Here is a 19831-nt window from a genome sequence, read left to right on the forward strand (position 1 = left end):
TTCACTATGATAGAGTCAAAACAACTTGTACTGTGAGATTCCAACTAGATTGTACATACAATTGACCGTATTAAATGTAAACACATGGACAAGTGATCAATTGTTGCATCTTTAATATATCCATGTGTTCAACTGGCCTAACACTAAAACAAGTAACAACAAAGTTTGGGCCTGCCAATGACCCCACTGAACCTCCTCAACCGGGTTACCATTGGTTCCGATTCAATAAGCTTGAAGTAGGGCTGGGAAACAAGCTCATGTTTGACTCTTAAAGCACCGGTTCAAACATATAAAATAGGCTCGACAAGGTGAATATGAATAATGGGTACTTGGCTCGAGTTGTATGAGCCATTGAGCATGTAAGTAGTAAAAAATATATTTTGAATATATTTTACATCATATAATATATGTAGATAGAACATGTGATTGAACTATTTGCATTAGTTTGCAAAAAATGGGTTTAGCGGTAAAATTTTATTACTTCTAGCTATAAAACCATGCATTTAATTTTTTTTTTTTGGAATCTTATTTATTTCTTTTAGTTCTAAAGCAATGCATTTTTTCTGTAAACAAACCAGCTTAAATTAGGGTCATTTAACTCAAATATGAGTTCGAACTCGGTTTGGCTTGCTACAAGAACGAGTCAAGCCTTCAACTTCGTTGGGCTCGTTCACCAGCGCCAAGAAGAGAGACCCGGGACAAACTGGATCGGTGTCATCCCGAGACAACGACGTTCAGATCCCTAGAGAGAGAGAGAGGTTATAAATACCTCGCAATCCCCTCTGTGAACATAACCGCACTGAATCGGCGAAGGAGGAAGGAAGCCCAAACCCTAGAGAGAGAGAGAGAGATGGGTCAGGGATCGCCCGGAGGCATGAATCGGCAGGGTCTCCCGGGCGACCGGAAGCACGATGACAAGAAGGAGAAGAAGTTCGAGCCGGCGGCCCCGCCCGCGCGTGTGGGGCGGAAGCAGCGGAAGCAGAAGGGTCCGGAGTCGGCGGCCCGGCTTCCGACGGTGACGCCGCTGACGAAGTGCAAGCTTCGGCTGCTGAAGCTGGAGCGGATCAAGGACTACCTCCTCATGGAGGAGGAGTTCGTCACCGGCCAGGAGCGGCTCAAGCCCCAGGAGGACAAGAATGAGGAGGATCGGTCGAAGGTCGACGATCTCCGCGGCTCCCCCATGAGCGTCGGCAACCTCGAGGAGCTCATCGACGAGAACCACGCTATCATCTCTTCCTCCGTCGGCCCCGAGTACTACGTCGGCATCCTCTCCTTCGTCGACAAGGACCAACTCGAGCCCGGCTGCGCCATCCTCATGCACAACAAGGTGATCAGATATCTTTATTTCTTCCTTTGTTGTTGCTTCTTCTTCTTCTGGTTTGATATCTAAATTAGCCCTCGTTTGAGTTTTGTCATAGTTAGGGGTTTTCTTTGGTTGGATTTGGGGATTTTTGAAGAGAGATCAGGGATTAGGGTTGCATTTAGTAAACGGGGTTCCTTTTTTTGTTTAATTCTGGGGATGAACTAAAATAGATTGGGAAATTGGGATTGAAATAGACGTTAGGATTTTTACTAGGATCGGGAATTGATGGAGCGTGAATTGGGATGAGGGTTCATTTGGTGAATGGAAAATTGGGGAACATTCTCGATTGTTTCGGGAAATTAGGGTTTTCCCATTGAAGTTGCGATCTTTTGTTGACGTTGGAGAATGTCGAAATGAGATTGAGAAGCAGGGGATTTGATTGGATACTAGTCTAGGATTTGTTCTTGACTCTGGGAATGGTGAAAAGAGACTTGGAATTAGGGTTTCTCCTGGAATCTAAGTTTTTTTGTTGAATTTGGAGAATGATGACTTAGGGTTTTGGTAATTGGAGTTTTGCAGAGTGTTGTGTGGATATTTTAATGTGAACCATCTACAACATTCCTTGACATGTCTGATACTTTCAGGTGCTTTCTGTTGTTGGCCTCCTGCAAGATGAAGTTGACCCCATGGTGTCAGTAATGAAGGTCGAGAAGGCTCCTTTGGAATCATATGCTGATATAGGAGGATTGGATGCCCAAATTCAAGAAATCAAAGAAGCAGTTGAGCTTCCTCTTACTCATCCTGAACTATATGAAGACATTGGCATCAAGCCGCCCAAAGGAGTCATACTATATGGCGAACCTGGAACTGGCAAAACTTTACTAGCCAAGGTGCATGGTCATGACTGTCCTGTTTTAGTGGTGTTGTTTTAATTGCTTCGTTTATTTGCAATCCTAGAAATGGTTCACAAATTCTATTTATTTTGTTTTTGGAGCATTGGGGTTTATGATGATACTGCATTGCAGGCTGTGGCTAATTCAACATCAGCAACCTTTTTGCGTGTTGTTGGAAGTGAACTGATACAAAAATACCTGGGAGATGGGCCAAAACTAGTTCGAGAGCTCTTCAGGGTTGCTGACGACCTCTCCCCATCGATTGTATTTATTGATGAGATAGATGCGGTTGGAACAAAAAGGTCTGTTCTGATTTCAGAATGACCCAAATGCAGGTTTTCTTCTCATCACCAGTTCTTGATTTAATTATTGTTCCTTCTCTTTTGTTGGTGCATCAGGTATGATGCTCACTCAGGTGGTGAGCGTGAGATCCAAAGAACCATGTTGGAATTGCTCAACCAGTTAGATGGTTTTGATTCTAGAGGAGATGTGAAAGTTATTCTTGCCACTAACAGAATTGAGAGCCTTGATCCTGCATTGCTTAGGCCTGGACGAATAGACAGAAAAATTGAATTTCCTCTTCCTGACATCAAAACTAGGAGGCGTATTTTCCAGGTATGTCAGCCTTGTGGAAGAAATGCATGCCCTATCAAATTTGAAATACATTGGTCTTGAGATATGTGGAGCTGGAAATGATGAACACACTGCATTTTTTGTAAAAACTTAGAACCTTGTGATTATCAAAATCCTGCAAAACTTGTTGCTAATTATTATGAGATAAAAGGGTCATTTGTGTCCTATTTTCTTGTATTTCCTATGTTTCATTCCTGATGTACACAAGTTTCATATACTCATTATATAAGGGTATTTGTCTTTGTACCCTTCTTAAGAGTAATGGAAAAGGAAGGAGACCCCCAATCCTTCCTCTCTCTCTCTTCCCTTTTTTCCTTTTTCATTTTTGAGTTTGTAATGTGTGCAGATGTAAATCTCAGAATCTAACACTAATAAATTTATTTCTATGTTGCAGATACACACATCAAGAATGACACTGGCTGACGATGTGAATTTGGAAGAGTTCGTTATGACAAAGGATGAGTTTTCTGGAGCTGATATCAAGGCCATCTGCACTGAGGCTGGTTTGCTTGCTTTAAGAGAACGTAGGATGAAGGTATGGTTTCTTCATGGATTCTGTTTGCAATATTTAGAGTTTTCTAGGTATATGGCTTGTGTTTCTCATTGGTACTTTCATCATTTGTCTCTTTTCAAGCAATATATTCTTTCTTCTTTTTCTCGGTGAATCCTTTCAGACATGTTATGTATTTTCATAATTCTTTTGCTTATATGATCTATGCATATTATTGACAATTACCAAGAGGTTATTAAATTATGAAGTTGTGTGAATATTTTATATATCCTTCAATTATTCACATTTTTTGTTCATGAAGAGCGCAATGTGTTAGCGAGTTGTGGGCACATAGGTGTGGAATGAGAGGGGCTAGGGATTCTGGCAGTGGATGGTTGGAGGACAAGAGTAGACAGAAGAACCCCATGGAATAGGATTTCAAGCATGAGCTTGATAGTAAAGCAAAAATGGACCTTGAAACCTAGTTTCTAGGCAGCGACCATAAGGCAACACCTATGTGCCCAAACATAATGAACTAGATTGAGTGTGAAGCATCTCTCAAAAAACTGTGGAATTGAGGATGTTGGGGCCAAGCCTTTAGGTAATGAGTATCGGATAAATTAAATACAAACTTGTATCTACGGAGGGTAAAATGGCATGTACAGGTGTCAATGTCTGTTGACACGGGGACACACGTGTCAACATGGGTACAGAGGGAAAAATGGAGTGTCCGTGTGACATAGATTTGTGCTCATCGATTCCACATTGATTAAAGTCCCTCCAACTAAGATGCAAAGTGGTTCCTTTATGGTGATGATGTGTAGGACTTATTCTATTGTTTGCAATAGCAGATTGTTGGTGGGGGTATGATTGACGGGCGATCACCGTTGATAGCAAGTCGGCATGCCAATTCCCTTGGCGTGATTGCATTGGATGTTGTGACTTTCCAACTCACAAATTTAATCATTGGCCTTTCCCAATAATGGAAATACATCCTTATGATGTTGAGGGAAATTGCAGGTAAAGCCTTGCATCAGCTACAATTAGCACCTGCTATCTACTTTTGAATGCGTGAGAAAAGTTTAGAACAGAAATTGGTCTAGGATTAGCTGTAGGTCTGTGTGGATAGGCGATCGAGGCAGCTACAATCAGTATGAATCCACAATACTTATTACCCAATCTTGTGGGGTCCTTGTGAAACAAAAATTAGCCTAGAAGATAAGGCTGTGGTTGTGGCATATTTAGAGGTAATGTGTAAGCGCTCATGTATTCATAAATGGTAAGATCGAGTGACATTTTAGTGAATGTGGAGTGAGTCATGCAGTGGAAGCTGCCTATGTAGTCAAAGGCCTCGTCTAGGCACTGACTAGTTCGCCTGGTCAGTCTAGGCGTAAGTAAAATGCTTAGGCTTTGCAATTCCTAGGTGGGTACCTTAAAATATACCGATTTTGCCAACTAAGCACCGACTAAGCTGCTTCCGCCTAGGTATGAGGGCAGTTTAATCATTTATTATTCTTATATATATATATTGTTATTTTTTTGTATATATATAATTATATATATGTGCATGTGTTTGTCTGATTTGTTATGTGAAATCATGAAAACATGCTTAGTTATTATTATTATTGTATATATATTATATATATGTATGTATGTGTGTTACTTTGCTTTTGGGATTTTTTCTGTGAAACATTGAAAGCATGCACTATTAATTTTAATTGATTATGCTTTTTATATATGTGTGTTACTTTGTTTCTGATGATTTTTTCTATAAAAGCCTGAAAGCATGTTTAGTATTATGAATGATGTAATATGTTATTTATATATGTGTTATTGTGCTTACGTGAAAGGTTGAAAGCATATTTTGTTGATTATACCGAATATGTTATGAATAATTAAATAAATATATATTTATATATTTATGTGTTTTCAATTATATATCTGTATATTCTGGTTATGTATATTAATATATTTTGTGAAAGCATGTGTAATGAAAACATCTTATTAGTAAAAGAATTAAACTTATTTTTATGTATATTTTGTGTACTTTTTTATATTTTAATTGGGGTACCGACTAGTCCCACCTAGTCCTCGACTAGTCCCACCTAGTCCTCGACTAGTCCCACCTAGTCCTCGACTAGTCTTTTTTAAGGGTCAACCAATTAGGCACCGCCTAGCGCTTTTAAATACATAGGAAGCTGCATTCACATAGGGGATTACTAGCTCTTGCATGTCCTTTATATCTCATCATTGGTCAATATGGGACTAATCCACACTTCACAAATAGTCTGCAATGCTCAAAAAAGTTAAAAATCCTCAAAAAGTGTTATGTTACTTCTTTTACAGCCAAAGAGAGAACAACAACAACAACAACTACGCCTTCATCCCAAAACAATTGGGGTCGGCGATATGAACCAACAAAAAATCATTTTGGGTCTTCCACATGAATCCTTCTTCTCCAATCATTTCTATCCAATGCCATGTCCTCGGTGAGGTTCAAAGCATTCATATCCTTTCCTATCATCTCCATCCAAGTCTTCCTAGGCCTACCCCGACCTCTTTTAACTAATATATTTTCCCATTTCTCCATTCTTCTAACTGGAGCATCATTAGGCCTTCGCCGAATATGTCCAAACCGCCGTAAACGATTCTGTCTCATCTTATTTTCAATGGGTGCAACGCCTACCTTCTTACGTATCTCCTCGTTCTGAATCTTATCTTTTATTGTATTTCCACACATCCATCTAAGCATACGCATCTCAGCTACACTCATTTTTTGAATATGATGTCTCTTGGCAGCCCAACATTCTGCACCATATAGTAAAGCGGGCCTAGTAGTCGTCTTATAAAACTTTCCCTTCAACCGCAATGGCATTCTACGATCGCACAACACTCCAGTTGCACTTTTCCATTTCATCCACCCAACCTTTATCCTATGATTTACATCTCCATCAATTTCTCCATACTTTTGAATAATAGATCCCAAGTATTTGAAACAATCATCCACCGGTATTTCTTGCTCACCAAGCTTCACTACACTCCCATCACTACTTCGTTGCTTACTAAACCGACATTCTATATATTCTGTCTTACTCTTACTCAACTTAAAACCTCTTGCTTTCAATGTCTGTCTCCATAATTCTAACTTAGCATTAACCCCAGCTCTAGACTCATCAATCAAAACAATATCATCAGCAAACAACATACACCACGGCACATTTTCTTGAATTGATCTCGTAAGCTCATCCATCACTATAGCAAATAGGAAAGGGCTTAAAGCAGATCCTTGATGTAACCCAAAGAGAGAACACATTATTAATAATAACAAGAATGCATTTGAGAGAGAGAGAGTGAGAGAGAGTGAGAGGACATTAATGGTAATGCATCTCATTTAATCAATGCATGAAGTGTGAACATCCTAGGAAGAATAATCCCATATCAATGAAAAAAACACAGGGCTGCGTAGAGATTCCTCTATGTGAAATCGGGTTACAATGCTTTCTTCTCAAGTCCTAAGTTTGAGGATACACTCTTGCTTACAAGAATCCCCTCTTTGTGCTATCTTGGTGATAGAAGAAGCCCTATGTCTCTTTTTATCTCACAATGAAGAGGAACCTCACACTCTCATAACTCTCACCACATGTCTCTCTACAAGAATAGAATATTCAAGACTATAAACTCACTACTTGAAATATGGACAAAAATATGCCTCCATAAGCCGAGCCAAGTTTGGCTGTCTATAAAAAAGGTCTCAAGTGAAAGTAGGCCACCCAAATAAGGATGGACCCAACCCAAACCCAATAAGGATGACCCTAATACTCGATCCAGGCCGGGCTCAATCCGACTTTAATTTGGGCGGGTCATCAAATGACCACCCAAGCCCAGCCTGGATCAGGCTTGATACCCAAAAACCGGATGGGTACCTAACCCCATGTCCAACCCTAGAGCCATAATGGGGCTACAATGGTCAAAAGATATGATGTATTCCAACGAAATGCTAGGGATTCTTGGAGGACTACAATGAGGAGGAGGATGGACATTTTCTCATGATCTACTCTCTCTTAGTGAGACAACCCACGGAGGTCCACACCACATCCACCGTGAGTCAAAGTACTTGCAAGGTGTGCTCGGCCATAGAGGTCTTGTGCCCTTGCTTAGTTCAGTATTTTTAAGATTGTTTGGGGGTTAATTGGGTGTATTGGGTTAATTGGGTGTATTGGGTCAATTGGGGCAAATCTGGCGTTGTATGGATTTTGGGATCCAACACCCATTTGTATGAGGTTTAAGTAGCACCAAATGGCAACATTTTGGTTATCATGGAATAAAATAGCTTTGACTTTTCCTTTCTCATCTCTTCTTATTCTTCTACCTCTCGTCTACTCTCTATGTTTCTAGTGTTTTCTCCAATTTTGTCATGCAGTCGTGGTTCTGCTTGTGACCTAAACCCTCCTCGCCGAAGTTGTGGTCTGGTCAGATTCTGGTGAGCCGCTTTAGTGCTTACACCCGTTTCCTGGTCATTCCCTAGTTACGGATCACTCTAGAAGGCACAGCTATCTACCAGTTGTAAATTCCGGTGAGAATCCGTTCTGATCTTGTGCCATGGATCTGCACAACATCATACTCAGCTCTACTAAAACATCTGATCTGATTTCCCCAATTGGGCTCCTAAATAGTCCTTTTGCCAGCCGATGGTGTAATCTCCCCTCTCAGGTGAAATTTCAGACCAATGTGAAAAGCATTGAGGCCTAGTGAGGCACTCCACCAAAATATGAAGTAAAGCATAAGCCTCACAAGCACAAATTAAAAATAAAAAATTAAAACTTAAAAATATATTCAAAATACACAAATAAACAAATGCTTTATTCATGAATGCACAACCAACAACCGATGGGAAATTAAAAATAAATACCAAAAGGTACAAGAAAAATATATAATAACATTAATGCAACTTGATCTATCTAAGTATCTAACTAGTAACTAATAAAAATATGAGCATTCAACCTAATTTTAACTAACAAAATCAGTAATAACAATCAAAGTCATCAACAAATAATACTCATTAGCATAAGCAACCAAAGTTAATGTATTTGTTCAATTGCAATTTTAAATATTTAGAACTTATGTAAAGAGCAAAGATTCAATTTCATATATCATACCAAATTAGCAATTGAAAGAATCAAGCAAATTCAGATACATATTCAGAACTTAAATCACAAGTTTTATTATAGGTAAACAGCAAAAAGAAGTAGACAGCCTAATCAAAATTTACAAGGCTTCATTTTGTATCATTAGACCATTATTTTAGCTGATAGATAAAAAAATCAAAAGCTTTTGAGTAATTCATATACATCTTCGATATGTGCAAAAAACAGTTAAATAATTCTATATAGAGGACACCATACTATTAAAAAATCTGAACTGTCTCTATTGACAAGGATAAAAAACAGAAACCGGCTACCAGTGGAGAAAAGAAAAGAAAAAGAGGAAGAAAGACACAAGAAAAGAAGGCGAAGAAGAAGAAAAGAAGGAAAATAGAAGAAGAATAGAATTAAAAAGAAGAGGAAGGGACAAAAAGGAAAATGAAGAAAGAAAAAAGAAGAACGAACGAAAAGAAATGAAAAGAAAAACAAGAAGAAAGAGAAAAAAAGAAAAACAAGAAGAAAATAGGAAAGGAGAATAACAGAGAGAGAGAGAGAAGGTACTCGTGGAAGTACGCCCAAGCTGTCGATGCCGTTGCCGTCATGGATAGTCACCAGACCCGTCAAATGGGGGTTTTGACCCCCATTTGACCCAACATCAGTGAGGCGCACGTCTCATCCTGAGGCGCACTTCATATCCTATGAGGCACACACCTCATGGCATTTACGTGTTTTTGTGCGCCTTGAGGCACCAAAGGCAGCGCCTTGCCTAGAGGCGCACCTTTTGCGCCTCGAGGAACGCCTTTAACAACGCTGTTTCAGACAGTCATATCAGAGAATTTCAGCACTATATACTTCAAATCCCTTTGTCATAGGTCTGCTCATGATTCCTTTCATTCCTGCCAATAAATCAGTTCAGGTCTGCCATCTGTGTTCAGATCTCACCATCTGAGCGTAATCCGTTGTTTTTCGACCGCTATTCGATGATTAGATTGCTGTCCGACCATACGTAGCTGATCGGCCTTCTGCCATGTGCACTAACTCTTCCGTACATACAGAATCCCTGTTGCTTGCTCACTAGCCTGCACCTGCCTTGGCATGCACCCCTATGCACCTACTCGATGCAGTCACCACACACATACCACAGTCGCACAGCTGCAGCCCATTCAGATCTCACCATTTGTGCACTTCTTGCCGCACGTCTCCTGTGACGTGCATCTCAGCCACTGTCTCCCCACACGCTTGGTGCCCCACACATGTGCGCCTCACCTGCTGCCGACTGCTTTTCACGTGTACGCCACATGCACTATACTGCTCTCGCTGTTAGCGCATCTCATCTCAGCTTGCACACGCATCCTACCTGTGCCTACGCACCTGTGTGTTTGCAGCAACGCCTCAGCATGAACCCAGTTTGGTGCATTCCTGAATCAATTCCAGCCCGCTGTCAATGATTCTAGCGGTTTTCAAGACCTGGATTGACTGCAAACTATAATTCTCGCAACTACATTCAAACCCTGCCTGAATTTGCCATCAGATCTGTTGAGTGGTTTGCCCATCTTTTCTTTGTTCTGTCTGTACCCAGTCCGACATCTTCCTAAAGGTGCACCGAGATCATTCGGAGGAATTTCTTTGTGTTCTTTGGCTCGTTGTTTTCTAAAATAATTGTGCATCGATCTGGAAAATACTCCGCTGGAGGATTCCAATCCAGATTCTAGAAATGCGGTTGGAAGGATAAATTCATGCATACGGCCGGGGTGTATTCAATAGCCGGTGATCTGAATTGTTGGTGCCACTTCTCTCACATAAAGGATTTTCAGAAATAGGCCTAACACTTTGTTTGATAAGAAACGCTGGGGGATAGGCCCTCTCCATTAAAAAATAATCAGTTACTGAGATTACAAAGCAGAAGATACATGCCATTCCGGTGGCATATCAGACCACCACAAAGCTTCATCATCCCGAGAGAGACAGACCAACAGACGACAAACATTAGGAATCCAGATTATGTACATATAAGGCAATGCTGATTACAATATCTTTGAGCCAAGAGAATGACGAAGGGGGTCTGCGATTTCTTTTGCCAATATCCTTCACCCAAGCAATCCAAACAAAACTATTAGATGAAATAGATAAAGGCTGGGGTTTACTTCGAATAAGATAAAATACAGGTAGCAGAACTTGGGTTTGCGGAATAAGAAGTTCAGATGAGACTTGCTTAACCCCGTCTGCTATGTAAAATCCTGTGGCATCTCTAAGGCCAGAGAGCACTTGAACAGAAGAGGCTACCTGAAAATTAAGTTGCCAGAGATAGGGAGGCGGCCAAGGGGTAGGAAGAAGGCCATAGTTGATCCAAGACTTGACTAGCATCAAAGAACGCTTATCCCATGAAAGCTTGATGATATGCTGTACACAAGCACTCCAAACCTCATTACTCATGGAACGGAAAGTATAAGTAGCTTCATCATGACAAATATTGTTACGGATTGACCAAATAACAATATGAAATAGCTGAACCCAACAATGATGAAGCCAAGAGAACAGAAATTTAGCAGAAAACCATAATCCAACTTCATCACGAATAGGGCCTGAAATATGTGAACGTCTGCCAAATTTTGAGCCAGCAATCCTCCATATGGTCTTTGCAGCAGGGTAGTTAATGAAGATATGCTGCACTGATTCTTCTTGATGACCGCATAGAAAACATCGGTTAGGCATCTGAAATCTAAGGCGCTTAAGAGAGTCCTGTGTTGAAAGATCATTGCAAGCGATATATAGGGTTCAGGCAGCCCGTGGATAGTGATTTTTACACCAGACTAGCAGGTCCAAGATAGGAAGGCATGATGCAAGTGTAGATCCTTCCAGATAAGCCTACACTTAATTACTTGGTTAGACCTCACTTTCCATAAAAGTGTATCCAAAGTGCTGTACAGGGTCATCTGATCAAATTGAGCAGATGCAGGAATTAAGGAATGTGCCTGACAAGGGACACTGTAAGCATAGAGAGCATCCTTGACCGAGTAAGAGAGATGCACAAAAATCTGTCCGTAGGAAAAAACATTTAGCTCGTTTAACAAAATGGTAGATGACCAAGGATCCAGCCAGAACTTAATACGTTCTTCATTCCCTAACGACCAAGAAACATAGGGGGCAATAGAACGCCAGGCCCCAACAATACCTTTCCAAGCCCAAGAGCCACGAGCATAAGAACATGAAGCTTTTGGAGGAAAGATACTTGGCTCTCATGAATGAACCCCATAGGGAGCTGCTAACCAACATCTGTCAAGCAAGGTAAGCTAGAAACACATTGTTAGAATCTTGGAGGTTCTTGATGTCAATACCATCCTCAAACACCAGATGACAGAGAGTATTCCAATTGAGCAGATGTAAATGTCTACGGTCATCTGAGCCGGTCCAAAGGAAATTACAGAATAAGCGCTCCATTTGCAAAAGAGTTTCCTTGAGTGTCCCAAACGTAAGAAGCCAGTGCAAAGGTAAGCTCAAAAGGACATGTTTAATTAGTGTGAGCTTGCTAGCATATGAAAGTGCTTTAGACTTCCAGCCTTGGAGGTGATTGTCAACTTTAGACACTCTTTCCTGGCAAAGAGAAGTGTTAAGCTTCCCAGAAAAAAGAGGAAGGCCAAGATACTTTATTGGAAGCGAGCCAGGTGGCCACTGAAGAAGAGGCTGAAGCTGCTGTATGGAGGCCTGGGAAATATTAAAGGGGATAACACTTAGTGCAGTCTTTTAAACAACACGACCCGGATTCGCCATGGCCAAGCATAAGTGGCTATTCACTGAATAGTATTCAGATTTTCTTTATACGTTGAATCTGCTTGCTGCCACGTTCTTACTCCTCCCCCTGCTGCTGATCGCCTTTGTTGTATGTTTGACATTCTGAGCACAGCTATCCATGGCCAAGTGCTATCACTTGGAAAACAGACAGGTGATTGTAGTCTTCTGTGTCCAAATAACAATAATATATTTGAATTACTTGCCCCCATTGCTACCTTATTAATATATGTCACTTGAGTGTGTGTGCTTTGTATTGTTATGCATAGAAGGGTGCTGAAATTTTTTTTGGGCATTGACTTTGTTTCTGAATCAAATATCATATATTTGTCTAACTTAATCAATTGCCAAAAGTTTTTATATACAATATATGTATTAATTAAATTCAACAAGTTTTAGAAAATTAATGACATCTATTTTATTTCTTGGGAGAGTGGGAGTCAATGATCATAGCATCTGATGCTCCTTATATTGGGGAATGGTGATGTGGCTAGATATGATCTATGTCACAGGGATTCGGCTAACCAGGTGTCGCACCCACGTCGATGCGACACAGGTACGCATGCGGGTGAGGGTGCAGCACCTGGTGCGGTCAACCCGATATGTAAAAAATAACTAAGCTCGCCTGAAGAAGAAGAAGAAGAACTCAACCTGACCTTATCTGTCAGAAACTGACTAAACCTGACCTGTTGAGAAGCATGGAAATGTAGCTACTAGCCTGAATCTAGAAGAGCTTAGTTATTTTAAAAGAAGAAGAAGAAGAAGAAGAAAGAAGAACTGAACCTGACCTTATCTGTCGGAAACTGACTAAACCTGACCTGTTGAGAAGCATGGAAATGTAGCTACTAGCCTGAATCTAGAAGAGCTTAGTTATTTTAACAGAAGCGGGAATAAGTTCCTGTGTGTGCTAGAAAATCATGTAGTTTCTGATGGCTACCATGGAGGTTTGTTTTTCAATGGGTGTGAGCATCTTTGTGCTTGTTTCTCAAGTATGTTTTCCTTCAACCATCCAACAATGCCTGTTCATCGCTGTAGATGAATATTCTTCTTCAATATTTGGATGTTATGGACAGAAAAGTTATTTGTTCCATTTTTTAAGTGCAATTATCAAATTGATGTTCGCATGGTTAGCCAGTTTAGCCTGAAGTTCAAGCAGAAGTTTGAGGTGTTTCTTGTTTCTTGCTGCCGAAGTGTTGGAGCTTCAGTTCAAATTTCTCTAAGGAAAACTTCAACTATCATTTTCTTTTTTCACTAGCTCTTGCCTCCTCAGCTATCATGTTCTTTTTTCACACTAACTCTTGCCGGTTACTACTACAAGAATGGATTGGTTTTTTTATTACATTTATGGCTGTGTAAACATTGTAGATTTGTGCCTTTTGAAAACTCGAGGTTTCATGTCATTTAATTCATCAGAGCAGACAAAACGCTTTTAAATCTGACAATTGTCTTCATGAATATTGACTCAGGTAACACATGCGGACTTCAAGAAAGCAAAAGAAAAAGTTATGTTCAAGAAGAAGGAAGGAGTGCCCGAAGGACTCTATATGTAGGACGAATTTTCAGATCCTGCATGTGTTTTTTCTTTGAATGCTTCTCATATTTGTGAAACATGACTATAAAGTTTTCCCCCTATACTACTGCTTCCTATTCCCTTGAAATCTATGGTTGTGGCTCAATTTTTAGTCTGTTTGGTTCTACCAACAATGATTCATATTGCTTCTTGATTTGAGATTGTGTTGCTGCACGTGTACCACACGGCATCTTGTATGTCTTTGAGAGGCAATGACATTTGAAATGAGAAGGAGATTTTTAATCTCAAAACTAATAAGCCCAAACAAATTTCGTCAATTCCACATGTCCATGAAGACTTGGAGAGAGGAGGCTGCAATAATATGAAAGATTGTAGGGGTGAGTTAGTATGTGTAGCTTTAGATAAGATGGAAATGAGGGGGAATTGATGAACAGGTAATTGGGATAACGTTGATGATAGTGATGACAACTTTTGTCATCATATTCTATAATCGCAAGATAAGACCCAATTCCAACAAATTTCTGTCAAACTAAGTCTATCCTCGCGAATAAGCTATGATTGCAAGATAGGTTGGATCCTTGATGTGGTCCTGAGTTTGCAGGAGTTCATATTAAACAGGTTTGTGCCACCAACTTAATGGCCGTCATGTCCCTCTGCCTCCTTGGCTTTCCGATTATGCTGAAAGTTCTTCCTTTCAGTCGGTGAAGTGCTTCTCTTTATCAGATGATGATTCTGTCATGGAAACCTGACAAGCTCATCTCAGTGCTATCGGCCTGCTGCATCGATTTCTTCAGCATACTTTTTGGGGTATGTGTGATTAGCTGTGATGTATGGTAAGCATGATAATAAAGAGTGGTCTTTCCATGCGGGAACTTGATGTTGGCTACTCTTAGTTGGGGTCAACTGCCATCTTATGAAAACAGAGCAGAGGGACTGTGGACATGTTCAGCAGATCTCGTTATCCCACAGTTACTGTTGAAGCATGACGGTCAGCTCTTGTGCCTGTTTGGTATTGAGTGGTTTCAAGATGCATCCTGTGATTGCAGGGCCGTAAGATTGCTTTGCTCTTTTTAATGTAAACCCTTAAGAGGTACTTAGGCAAGCCCTTTGAAAAATGTCACATTCAATTGCTTGAAAAATTGGCACACTACCACTAACCGAAATGGATAGCTTAAAGTGAAAGCGAGTGTTAAAATGTAGTGTGAAGCGGGAAGTGGGATTCATTTTGAAAATGATTGTGAAAGCATATGAAAAGCAAAAAAAAGAAACATGAAGGAAACGAGGGGGAAGTGAAAAAAATAAATATTAACATGAAAAACATAAAAAGCAAGAGGGAAGCAAGGGAGAAACGACAGAGAAGCGAGTGGAAAGTGCTTCCCATAAATGAGAAGTGAGTTTTCCCCATGCTTCCCCCTTTTGAGGGAAGCATGAGCTTCCCCCTTATAAGGGGCCTTCCTGTAACTATGGCACACAGTTGCAAAGCGCCTGAATAATTATTTCTTGATCCAGTACATTAAAAAATCAGTCTTGAAGCTGCCTGCTGCCATGTTCAGTGAAATGAGAGCAACACTCCTCTCCCCAGCAACCCCCCCCCCCCCCCCAAAAAAAAAAAAGAAAAACATCTTCAAATTTTTTATTAGTCCTATTGAGGCCATGATATTACTACTCTACAATGGGACGAAAATGGGTTGGATATGAGTTGAGTCATTCTTGACCTGAAATCATATCCGACTTTTGAAGGGTGGGTCTTGTTATAGATGTAGGTCCAGTTTGGATCTTACAGTGGCTTCCTAAAATGGGATTTTGATCCAAGTCCCTGTGGTACTGAATTCACTAAAATTAGGTAAAATCTGTTGAATTTCACTTTGAAAAGGCAACATGTTCAGGTTACACCAGTCTCTGACTCACATGTCATCGTATTTGTTTACTTGATTCCAACACGGGTTCAATTAGACCTGACCAATTTTTTGTCTGAACCTGACCCGTATTTGGTACATATACTGCCTGGATCTGATACTATGGCTTGATCTGTTTCTGACCCGGTTTGAAACTCCAACTAATTGGCATCCCTGGTGCATCACACGAGTACATGACTGGGAGAAAAAGGCACCAAAGAAAACAACTTTATCCAATTTTTGGGTGCCTGGTAAAGTAGCAAAGGGCTAAGTCATGGCTGCATGATTAGTTGCTTGTTGGTGCATCTCCTCATGATTGATATAGCTTACCATGCATGAATTATTGCACATTCCATGAACTGCACAACCACTCCAATGCCATGATTTGACAAAAGTGACATTATGCAACATTTACACTTATAGACAAATCTAGGCTTGCTAAGGATGTAATAAGCACCATCTTTGCTGCTTTTGCTCCCCATGTGTTTTGGTAATTGCGACTTGCACCTGTTTGGGTGATGTGCAATCAGCAATACTATTTCTCACCTTTTTCAAAATTTCAAATTATGGAATTGTTGGAAGTAAGGGTGTCAACGGATCGGTTTTCCCGGACCCGACCCATACCAAAACCCTGTAGGGTCCGGGTATGGTTTACGCCTCTAAACACCCCCCATTGTTCCGTTCCAGCCACAAGTACCACCAGCACGAATGTAGCCACCAGTTTCCAAAGCAACTCCATTTTAGCCTCTGTTTGGACAGTGACCGTTGGAGGTCACCGGAGTGGTAAGTGTGGAATCCCCACTTTCAAAACTGTTTGGAAAACATGAAAAAGGGAAAAAGTAGGAACCCGCATGTTCTGATTCATCATTTCAGCTACCATCTGGCTGAGGTGGTGGTAATTACCAAATGCTGACACTTCAGGTGACTTTCTTAGTTCATTTATGATGGTAAAAACTGCTTTCCAAGCATCATGATCATGGAAGTGGCCGGAGAATCCTTAATGGATTTAAAAAAAATGGTCATAAACGAACCAAAGGATTAGTTAATTTCATGCCCATTATGAAGGGTATGCTTGGTTGTGTTTTTGAAAAGTGAAAACACAGTTGAAAAGAGATTCACTTTCAAAATCTTATGAGATTTCAAAAATCTCGATTAACTTTTTAAATCTTACTTTTGGAGTTATGTATCAATTCATTTTTTTTACTAAGCTTGCTTTAGAAATTTTGTATAAAAAAATATCAAATGACATGAGATGCAACCAAACATACGTGAAATCTATTTTTACAGCCTTAAAAAATAATTTCAAAAAAAGAGCCTCAGGGGTCGTTTGTTTTACTCAATTTACACATGAAAATGAAGGTTTACATATAAAACACTTCATGTCAACTCTGTTTTTTGTGGGGCCCCAGTCATCATGGTTCCTTTTCACGTTGACCGTGCTTTTTACTATTTAAATTGATATATACCAACCCCCCTTAATGGATTTACCTATCTATTTTTTCACATATGCTTTTCATCATGGAACCACCTTTCTCATGAAATGTTTTCTTATTGGTGAAAATTTGAAACAAACGGCCCCTTGATGCTTTGCATCACCCGTGTTGGACATTTCAAACCAGATAATGACTATATTGTCTTGAAATTACGGGAAGATGAGAGATAAAGAGATTGTCTTGGAATCCTGAAAAAATGAGAAATAAAGAAATTGTCAAATATGGTAGCAGGATTATTCGTATGGTGGCACTTTCGTATCCTACTAGATGTTATTTCCCCACCCAACCGTCACCTTGTTTTGGGAGGTTGCGGGTTCAAAACCCAATGGTATAGTTGTATAACCGGCAGTAGGGGTGGCAAAATCTGACCCGACCCGCCAACCCGCTTCTTAGTCGGGTTAGTGTTTGGCTTAAACGGGTTCGTGTCGTAAACGGGTTGACCTGTCTAACCCGTTTATTAAACGGGTCGTGTTGGGGTATGCCAACCCGTTTGACCCGTTTAATAAACGGGTTAGGTGGGCGGGTCAACCCATTTACACAAACCCGCCAACTCGTTTATATATATTAACTTATCTAACCCTAACTCCAACCCGTCAACCCATTTGAGCCGTTTAATAAACGGGTTAGGCGGGTGGGTCAACCCGTTTACACGAACCCTTCAACCCGCCGACCCGTTTATATATATATATATATATATATATATATATATATATATATATATATATATATATATATATATATATATATAAACTTATCTAACCGTAACTCCGACCCGCCAACCAGTTTAATAAACAGGTTGTCATGTCGTGTAATCGTGTTGTGTCGACCCGACCCGTTTATTAAACGGGTTAACCGTGTCGTGTCGGTTTACCCGTTTAATAAATGGGTCGTGTTCGTGTTTGCCGCATCCGACCTGTTTAATAAATGGGTAATGTTCGTGTTGAGGTATTCTAACCCGCCAACCCGACCTGATTGCCACCCCTGACTGGCAGGGGTCTGCCTAACTCCGCATTGCTTTAAAAAAAAAAGATATTCCCCCAGTCAGCCCATCAAAAACAATAATAATTCACCTGAAGACCAAAAAAAACGGGAAGAAGGTTGTCCTCCTCCTCCTTGATAGACAAACACGAGCATGGTGACAGTCTCTGGTGGGACTGGAATATGAAGTCCCCCTGATCATAATCATAGGCTATGTCACAAAGACACGATACGTACGATGACATTTCATCACTTCACGTGACGTGCTATGATATGTGTCTAATGCTATTTTATGGATTGAATCAGTTTACTAATTTTATTATTGATACATGAATATTTATATATTAAACCTATTAAAATTATATCTGTCCTGGCTGTCCGACCATTCGTAAAAATGACATGTTTGTGTCTCCAGTCCGTATTGCGTTCATGTCCGTATCCATCCATGCCCACGTGACATAGGCCAAAGGTAGTGCAAAATCTTGCAATACATCCATCAGACCATGTTGCATGGTGCTTGTGGGCTATGAAGAAGATCGGGGCAGGGCAGATCCAAATCTGGATGTGAACCACATGTTTAGTTGTCTACTGGGAGCTGATGAGGCCAGACATAACTCTTTGTTTGTGGTCTGCTGGATGTTGCTTAAGTTCTACGTCGGCCTCAGCAGAAACCACCAAATCGATTATCACACAGTCGCCATCTCGATCCAAAAACTCAAAAAACATGTTGGCGTGTCAAATGGATCTGGAGAAAGCCAAGCAATTCCTGTTGGATTCTCATGTTTCCAGCATATTGCGTAGGGAGCATAGTGACAAATATCACGAGATTTATGAAAATCTCGTGATAATGTCGCGAGAAATTGCCTGAAAGTTTAAAACGGCAATTTCTCACAAGATTTTCAAAATATCGTGAGATTTATTAAAAAAACATAAATACCGTGATTTAAACACAATATTTATGTTTTAAACAGCTATTTATCACAAAAAAACATGTATTTTTATTTTTAAATATTTTTTAGTAATCTTTTCTTATAAAAAATATTTTTTTATATATTTTTAAAAATTTTTTATTTCCGAGATTTTGCCAAAAAAAAAACACGCGCTTTATGAAATTTTTTCAATTTTCACGAGTTTTTGAAAAACAAAAAAATGCGAATAAAAACGTTTGTCACTATGGTAGGGAGTACCTACTCCCACCTAATAGAAGCTTTAAAATTTTCAAATTTCTTAAAACTTTCTTTTGTTGATCAGACCCTGTATAGATATGATCTATAAGCATTATTTAGTAGAAAGCAAGTTTTGGATCATGTGATTATGGTATACATGTAGGTTTTTTAAGATCTTTAAAAATCAACAGCTCATAATGCACCAAAATTTCATGACTTAAAAAAACCTATTTTGATGTCCAAAAACATTATTCCTATCAAATAAGTTTCATGACACATACACATACTAATTTAATATTTTAAAATGTTATTTTATTATTTTCTAATAATATTTGAGTGAAATATGTTACTTATATGTTAAAATATAAAAAATAGCTTCCTATTGATTAAAATATTCAAAAATCCATGTGGTAGTATCTTATTTTTGAAAAAAAAAAATCGAACTTGCATGTTGAACTCGACTATCTTTGTGACAGTTTATTGATACAAACTTTTTTCTACACGTTATAATAGTTAGTTTCA

General features: G+C 39.7%; 1 protein-coding gene across 1 annotated transcript; it reads left to right on the forward strand.

The window, feature by feature from the left end:
• Window positions 1-801: 801 nt before the first annotated feature.
• On the forward strand, window positions 802-13904 carry LOC149835568 (26S proteasome regulatory subunit 4 homolog A). Its single transcript, XM_090008594.1, has 6 exons — window positions 802-1327; window positions 1948-2193; window positions 2329-2498; window positions 2595-2811; window positions 3224-3364; window positions 13713-13904. The coding sequence occupies exons 1-6, from the start codon at window positions 851-853 to the stop codon at window positions 13794-13796; spliced, it is 1335 nt and encodes a 444-aa protein (XP_089864720.1). The 5' UTR covers window positions 802-850; the 3' UTR covers window positions 13797-13904.
• The last annotated feature ends 5927 nt before the right edge of the window (window positions 13905-19831 follow it).

The sequence above is a fragment of the Nuphar pumila genome, chromosome 6 (genome assembly GCF_984573655.1).
Source record: "Nuphar pumila chromosome 6, dmNupPumi1.hap1.1, whole genome shotgun sequence".
NCBI lineage: Eukaryota > Viridiplantae > Streptophyta > Magnoliopsida > Nymphaeales > Nymphaeaceae > Nuphar > Nuphar pumila.

Bases quoted from the DNA above. Each gene is read 5' to 3' on its own strand.
- LOC149835568 (XM_090008594.1), top strand. From the start codon at position 851: ATGGGTCAGGGATCGCCCGGAGGCATGAATCGGCAGGGTCTCCCGGGC. The intron at 1,328-1,947 runs GTGATCAGATAT...TGATACTTTCAG, and splicing joins CCATCCTCATGCACAACAAG to GTGCTTTCTGTTGTTGGCCT. The intron at 2,194-2,328 runs GTGCATGGTCAT...ACTGCATTGCAG, and splicing joins GCAAAACTTTACTAGCCAAG to GCTGTGGCTAATTCAACATC.